This window comes from Monodon monoceros, unplaced genomic scaffold (assembly GCF_005190385.1).
Source record: "Monodon monoceros isolate NGI ecotype Baffin Bay Population unplaced genomic scaffold, NGI_Narwhal_1 Super_Scaffold_5, whole genome shotgun sequence".
NCBI lineage: Eukaryota > Metazoa > Chordata > Mammalia > Artiodactyla > Monodontidae > Monodon > Monodon monoceros.
Window position 1 is genome coordinate 93,773,566 of NW_021703782.1, and position 8,194 is coordinate 93,781,759.

Consider the following 8,194-nt stretch of genomic DNA (forward strand, 5'->3'; position numbering starts at 1 on the left):
TGAGTACCACTGGAATAGTAAATGGAATGGTGGAGGGAGGGAAGAGGCAACGGGAGCAGCATGTGCAAAGGCCCAGTGGCTAGATGGAGCATGGTACTTAGGAACTTAGAAGTACAATAGTGTGTCTGGTGCACGGAGCACACGTGGGAGAGAGAAGAGAGGCAGGGCCAGAGACCGCAGCACTCAGTCCAGGTCTTATAGCCATGCTGAGGAGTTTGGACTTAATCCTGAGGGTGCTGGAGCACTATGGAAGTGCCTAGAGGAAGGGAGCAGAAGGGCCTGTTTGCAAGGGGAAGAAGGACAGAGTTGCACCAAAGGCATGCTGTTGGCCACGATCCCGCCGGGGAAGCGGGGGTGGGAGGGCTCTCGCTCAGACCCTGGAGCACCCGCTTGGTGGGTGTGTGGAGACCAGGAGATACACCCTGTCTTCTCCCCGCACAGCAGCAAGATGACCTTGGGGCAGCTTTCCAGACGTGGATGGACACTAGTGGAGCACTGAGAGTAGAGGTACCACCAGGGGCCCTGCCCACATGGGGTCCCTTCCTGGGGGAAACGGAAATGATGGCCCATGTGTGGTCAGTGCCCTCCACGTGGCCTGTACTGAGTGATTCACGGCCAGAGCAGGGGCCAGAAACAGGCCTGAGCCCTTTCTCTTTCCTCCAGAGCCCTTTCCTCCTGAGTCAGGAAGAGATGCTCAGCTGGGTCCAGAGCCCACAGCAGCTTCCGTGGTTCAGTCCCACAACCTGCCAGGAGCGGGAAGCTCGTTGTCAGTCCACAGGCTCTGCTAAGACCCTGGCCGGTGATCAAGTCAGCCCCAGGATATGAGGCTGAGCAGGGCCTCAGGTGTCCTCTAGTCAAGCCCCGTCAGGAGTGCCCTTTGCTGCTTTGCCTCCTTCCCGCGATGGGGAGCTCACTACCTCCCAGCTCAGACCTTCAGACATTTCCATTTGTGCCCTGAGCAGCATGCTGGGGAGAGGTGATGCCGAGGTGACTCTCTCAGGGCTCATGATCCAGGGGGAAGGGCAGATGGAAAGGCCCGTTATCTTCCTTCCATTCTGGGGGTCAGTGGAAAGTCCTTCACCAACCCCTTCCTGAGGGATTTGGGACCACTCCCTTGACTCCTCGCTCACGGGGACCTTGCTGTTCTGCACAGGAACCAGGCTGACCCTCTACTCCTCTCAAGCCTCCAGGCCCTCCTGGCAGATCTGCCCCCACCTGTCCCTGGTCCCCAGTCTCTTTATTTGTTCAGTGGAGGGAGACCCAAGTGTGCCCGCTGCTGGGAACTCAGATGTCTCCTCAGAAGCAAGAACTTGGGGCTGTGGAGGCTCGGACCTCCGGCCAGGCCAGGACCTCAGGAGGCCGATGGCCACCCTCTCTCCCCACGACAGGGTTACAGCCATCCGGACCGGCTGGTGCTGGACCAGGGAGGGGAGATCTTTAAAACCTTACACTACCTCAGCAACCTCATCCAGAGCATTAAGACGCCCCTGGGCACCAAAGAGAACCCCGCCCGGGTCTGCCGGGACCTCATGGACTGTGAACAGAAGATGGTGGATGGTACGAGGGCCTGTGGGGTCTCAAGCGAGGGCTTCCTGCCCCAGGGGTGGGGCAGGGCGGGGCAGGGGGTTGCGGGAGGAGCTGGGGGGGATGGTGCATTAGAGTCTCCACTCCACTGGGCCAAGTTTCTGTCCTTGGGGAGGCAGTCATTTATTCACTCAACAGACAGTCACAGAGCCCTACGATGTGCCAAGTGCTTGTGCTTCCTGGGGTGTGGGGATATAGTGGGAAACACAGAGGAGTGGTCCCACCCTTCCAGAGCCCACAGATCCGCAAGCTGTCCCATTTCCGTACAATGGGACAAGAGCTGTGGCAGACAAAGCCCCCAGGGCCAGGAGGGGACCCCATCATAGCTTCCCTGCAGAGCCAGGATTTCCCCTTTCTGTCAGCACCTCATCCAAGTCTCTTCTCTCTCTGTGAGCTGATGTGGTGCCGTGGAAGGACCACAGTTTTAGAGGCAGAGAGACTGGAGTTTGAAGGTCAGCCCTGCCTCTGACCAGCTCTGTGAGCTGGGCAAGCCACCCTTCTCTCCGCTGAACAAGAAGGTGGACGAGTGGCCGGCTGTCCTACTCTTTCAGCTCTGGAGCCTTTGGCTCCCTTGGAAACCCAAAGGGGAAACCAAGTGCCAGCAGAAGTGCCTCGTTGATGGGGTAGAAGCCCTGACTCCCACCAAGCTCTAGGAGGATCACTAGCCTTGGCGGCGAAACCATTCAATTAAACGATCCCTAAATCCCTTGGGCAAGTGACTCAGCCTCTCTCAGCCTCAGTTGTCCCCTCTGTAAAATGGACGCTACCCAAGAGCAACATAGGCAAGGGCTCCACCACGTGGCCCCTCCAGGGACTCTGCCACCTGTGAGCTCTGCCCAGAGGGTTTCCTTCCATCTCTGCGGCTCATAGAATCCCTTTTCTGCTCACCCTCCCCGACTTCATGTCCAGCTGGGGCTCAGTGGGTCACAGGGTGTGGGGTCCACCTGCAGAACCAAGCCCCGGGTTCCTCCCCACATATATATATGCCACCCCCATCCCATGCTGCCTGCAGGTACCTACTGGGTGGATCCAAACCTTGGCTGCTCGTCCGACACCATCGAAGTCTCCTGCAACTTCACACATGGTGGACAGACGTGTCTCAAGCCCATCACAGCCTCCAAGGTACCCATCTGCTCCCAAGTCCCCACTGGATGGCCCTCTCTACACCCCCCTTCCCCCTGCCCTGGACCACAGCCCCCCCAGGTTTGGGACTGAGCCTTGACTATCTTGCTACATGGCCTTGAGAAAGTCATCTCCTCTTTCTGAATCCCAGTTCCTCATCTGTACACTGGGGATGAATTGTTCAAAATCCATGGTTTCCAAACCCTTCTGAGTTATGTGATCCCAATGGTTCTTTCTTCAAATAGAACTTTCTGCCTAATATCTAAAATGGCGGAGTTAGCCAAGCTGGCCTGGCTTGGACAGCCGTGACCATCAGCACAAAATAAATCAGTGCGATGCTCATCTGGGATATGTGTTCCGGGGTTGTATATGCAAATATGTAACTCATGTTTAGTGCCCACTTACCATGTGCCAGTCTCCGGGCTGAGAATTTTCTCTGTACCGTCACCCCCATTTCTATTAACGATAACCATAGAAAAACTAATTTGTTTGCAAATTAAGTCTAGTTTCAATAAATTTGATTATTTACATAAGTGCAGCAAGAAGAGTGATTGACAGCATAGGCTCCTTGCTGCTTTGCTGGAACCTTTCATAACGAGTCTCAGATTGAACTTTCAAAAGCCTCTCCAGGCCAGGAAGCCGAGCCAAGAACTTACCATCAGACTTTGCCTGGAATACTTAGAGACTTGGGTGAATTTCTCTCTTCTTAAAGTCCTCAAAATATCCTGAGATTCCTGTACCTGCCAGGAAGTGACCTTCCTTACTCACCTGGTAAGGCTGCTGGGAACCCTGTAATCAAGGTAACAGACTGATTTTTCTAAGGGGCTTTATTGGCTCCATAAAGTCAACCTTAGTTCCTTAAGTGATCTGGTCATATCTGAGTCTCTTTATGTCTCTCTCAAATAAGACATTCCATTCATAGCCCTGGGGATAACCACAATTTCCAATTGTGTCCTGTTACAAGGAGAATAGATTCTCATTGAACTTATGCAAATAATTATACTGCCATGAGAATACTCACCAAGAGCTTCTGAATTCTAGAAGGATCAGGTGGGAGAAACAGCAATTGTTTCTTCTTTGTTCACAGAGGTGTACTTCACCAAATGGCTGTAATGCATTGCTAGCTTAAGAGAAAAGTTTTCCTTAAATGTGGAAACAGAGATTAAAAGAACTGCCAGTGTTTCCAAAAAAGTCATAAAAAGTTATAATCACCCCCATCAGTTCATTCAGTCCTATGTAATTCATCCTCGATCTTGATCTTTTGTTAGCAGTTTCATGAATCCAGTTTTCCCTTAGAGTTCTATAAATTCTTACCCATTCAATGGTATGATTTAAAAGTTATCAGAAACCTGTACTTGTCAGAGTCCTTTCCATGAATCTCCTTGAAGATGAAGCACTTTTGCAAAGGAGTAAATCAATAATTATAAATGATAAAAGACTGACAAAAGAGTGGTTAAAGATCTGATGGGAGTTCATTATGATGCAGTTGACAAGGAAATTTGGTTATTTCTGTGACACACAACATTTTAAGATGATAGCTGGAGTTATAGATGGATAACATAACATATCAGACTTTTAGGAATTTCATATTATTTCTGGAACACCATATTAATAACATATACCCATTCAAGGATATCCATAAAGAGAAGGTGTATTTCTTATTTGACAGTGTTTCCCATGTGATTTAACATATCAAATAAGCCTAATTAGTTTAACGTTTCTCTTTTTATAAGGAAAGAGATGGATCTTTTGAGATGTTCCAACGATCCTCTGGAAAACCCCAGTTACTTCCAAGTCAAAAAGTCTTCATTTAGAACTTGATTTTGGGAAGTCTGTCAAAAATATCAAAGGTTTTGGACACTTGACTAAATAGAATCACAGATCATTATGAAAAAGTGCCTAATTATCTACTTAGCCAAAGTGACAAAGGATTTTAAAAGCAAATACAGATGGTTACATAGTTGTGAGAAAACTTAGCTCTTTTGATATTGAGAAAACTGTGTCTTCTAGGTAACTAAAGACCTCATTAAGGCAACATGAAGCACAGGAAATTATTTTGATAAAACACAAAATCTTTGCTTTCTAGCCAGATTACTTAAAAGGTAAAGAAAAACTTTTCATAATCTCTTAACAGGAGCAGACCAATGCTCCAAGAAAACTTTGTCCTTATAGCAGATGAAGAAAATTACATAAGCACATTATTGATATTAAAGCTTATTTAAAAAAAAAAAACTCATATAGTAACAGTCCAGTTTTAGCCAGCTTGACCACACCAGGTAAAATCCTTTTTCTCTCTCCTGACAATATGCTTAAACTACCTTCAAAATCTTCATTAGACAGTAGACAAAGCCAGCCATCGTCCCAAGCTAATTTTCTTTTGTAATAGAGATAACATGGATTTATTTGACTAGTAAACCCTGTAAAGTTATTTATCTGCAGTATATTTAATGCTGATAACTATAAAGACATACCTATTTTAATTAAAACAAACTTAGACTGGCTTTTATTTACCAAAGATTATCCCAGATCATGTGAACTTGAAAAACATTTGGATTAGTTTCTATATTTCTGAGTTTTAGGAATACCTAATTCATAAGTGCTTTTTTTTTTTTTTGGTACGCAGGCCTCTCACTGTTGTGGCCTCTCCCGCTGCGGAGCACAGGCTCCGGACGCGCAGGCCCAGCGGCCATGGCTCACGGGCCCAGCCGCTCCGCGGCATGTGGGATCTTCCCGGACCGGGACACGAACCCGTGTCCCCTGCATCGGCAGGCGTACTCTCAACCACTGCGCCACCAGGGAAGCCCATAAGTGCTTATTTTTAAGCCAGTTAAACGGAGCTCTTTTACAAATTAATTTTGACAATACCATTCAGAGGTAGAGAGAAAGAAAAAAGTCACATATACATCCAGAGACTTACATAAACACACAGAGACACTGAGATGCTATAGCTTCCACTTCAAAATTTTAGCCATGAATCAGGTACAACAATATAAAACTTACTAGTCTGTAAATAACATTTGACTCCAAATTGTGTCTGACAGGCAGAACAAAGTTACCTGCTCCAGTGGCTAATGCTTTTTACTAGTATTTGTGGAGATGACTTTTAAGATGTGTATTTGTTCTTGACAAGTAATATTAAGGAGGCTGTGGACTAGATTTTGAGTAAGAGAGCTTGTATAGCAGTTTGTATTTTAAGAGGCCTCTTCCCCCTCATTTTTTTTCTTCAGCCTCAGGCAATTGTGGGTAGAGTTTTAGTTACCTCCTGGGGTGTTTCCATTTCAAAGATTTAATCTTCAAGGGACAGAGAAAAAAATGTAAATTTTCTTCCAGGAGTTTTAGTGCCTTTTGTATGGTTTTGGCAGTTCCAATAAAATGTTGTAGTACCACCCTATAATTAGGGGAGTGTGCTCTAAAAATAATTCTCTGCCCATCAGCAGGACTAGCATCTTGGCAGTCATGGTAACAAAAAAATAATAATAATAATTCTTTGGGTCAAATGGGGCCTCTTCAGAGTTGAAAATGAAGAGGGGTCATTTAGATCGCCACGACCATGGAAATGGTAAACCCACTGGACCGTGCCAATTTTGCGCAGCAGGAGATGGCCCTCATCTTAATGTTTTCCATTCACTGTGAGCCTTAGCAGTGATCACTGTGATGGAAGGATGCAACCATGCCAGGAGTAAACATCCAAAAAGAGTAAGGGCCCTGGTAGAAGATCAGTGGCTCTAGGGCCCTTTGCCTTCCCTGATCCCTCTTCCTCATCCTAGATGCCTGGATGACCCCATCAACTTTTCCCTTGGCAGCAGGGATGCCTTATAAGGTGTCTTTCTTAGTTCTGCTGAGGGGAAAGCCGAGGGGGCTGAGGAAACAAGCATATAGCCCGGATGGATCTTTAAGAAAATTATGGATTTTAGGGTCTTTAGAGGTATTGGCCAGTTGTTGAATTTTGGCAGCCTTGAGTAACGATTGAGAGCCTGTAACAAACAAACAAAAATACCAGAATAGCCAGTTAGTTCCCCTCTCTCCTTCCTGCTACATAAAATATTTAAGAAAAATTTGAATTTCAGTTCAAGTATAGTTTTTTATCTCAGTTTCTAGTTCCCGATTTTCTCCTGTTATCTTAAACTGACATGTTGTTACTGGAAAATTTTGGATGGCATCACTGTGAACCGTCTTCATAGCTCGCTGCTTTCCTTGCCAGGGTGTTCCAAGAGACCTCTCTGGGACTGAGGTCTGCTTCTACGAGCATGATATGCACGGGATCTTTGGGAAAAGCCCTTAGGCCTCTAGTGTCATACCAGAGCCTTGGCATGTTGGTATATCCCCAGGATGCTTCCATGGGGTTTTGCATTTATCAAGGAGCTGGTGCACCTCCTCAGGGTTCTTAGGAGGTGCTGGCATCAGATTTTTAGGCCATTTACATTTGCCCAATAATTTTTTTTAACATCTTTATTGGAGTATAATTGCTTTACAATGGTGTGTTAGTTTCTGCTGTATAGCAAAGCGAATCAGCTATACATATACATATATCCCCATATCTCCTCCCTCTTGTGTCACCCTCCCACCCTCCCTATCCCACCCCTCTAGGTGGTCGCTGCCCATTAATTTTTTTAGGAACATCACACCAGGGATGGGACCCATAATATCCCATTGGGTCAGGGATGAAGAATGACAGTAATGAGTGAAGTTTTGACACAGAAACTATAGATCTCTGTTGTGTCTTCCTTCTGGAGGTCCACTGGTTTCCAGTTGCAAGGCTATTTCACTCTTCTGGATTACAACATGTGGTCCAGGCACAACCACCAACTCAGTGGTCCTAGGTGGAAGTCTCCTATCCTCCTCACCTACAGGAATATATCCCTCCTGCCTTCAGCCGAGAGCCTTTCCTTGGGCAGTGACTTAGCCTTGTGCTCCAGTTCACTTTCCTTAACTCTTCCCTTGAGTCATGGAGGACCCTTACTCACATTAATAGTCAATTAAGGCCTTTATAATTAGTGGTCTCAGTGGCTAGTTAGAGCCTATGGCCTTGATCACACTGCTCTGGGGAGATCATTGGATTATCGTGGCAGCCGTGACTTTTTGGATTGGATACCATAGCAATATGCGAAAGCACTTAGCAATGAGACAGACCCCCAGCAAGCAGTGCTCCTTCCGCAGATGGTGATACCCACCTGAGTTAGGTGGTTAGTAAGCAAGTTGCAGGTAAAACGCATCCCATCCATTGATTGCAAGGGCGGTCGTGCAGTCCTGCCAACTACACCAATCGTTGTGTGCTGGTCTCAGCCTATAAATAACCAGTGTTGTGGCTGGACCAGCCCTTGCAGTTCTTATTGCGATTGCAAGATGGCTTTCACCAGGAAACTTTGCAAAACTAAAGTTTTATTATTTACAGGACCTGGAAATTGCACAGCCCACCTGGGGCCACACTACAAGGTCATGGGGAGAGAGAGAGAGAGAGAGAGAGAGAGAGAGAGAGAGAGAGAGAGAG

General features: G+C 46.9%; 1 protein-coding gene across 5 annotated transcripts in view; it reads left to right on the forward strand.

Moving 5' to 3' along the window:
- COL27A1 (collagen type XXVII alpha 1 chain) overlaps positions 1-8,194 on the forward strand; it is a 185,918-nt gene that overhangs the window by 174,761 nt on the left and 2,963 nt on the right. For 4 of the 5 annotated variants that reach the window (XM_029203587.1, XM_029203589.1, XM_029203590.1 and 1 more), the window contains 3 exons: positions 442-507; positions 1,389-1,557; positions 2,597-2,706. In XM_029203587.1, coding sequence (XP_029059420.1) covers positions 442-507; positions 1,389-1,557; positions 2,597-2,706 — 345 coding nt within the window. The remainder of the gene's footprint in view (positions 1-441; positions 508-1,388; positions 1,558-2,596; positions 2,707-8,194) is intronic. The other variant, XM_029203588.1, reaches the window with a different exon arrangement.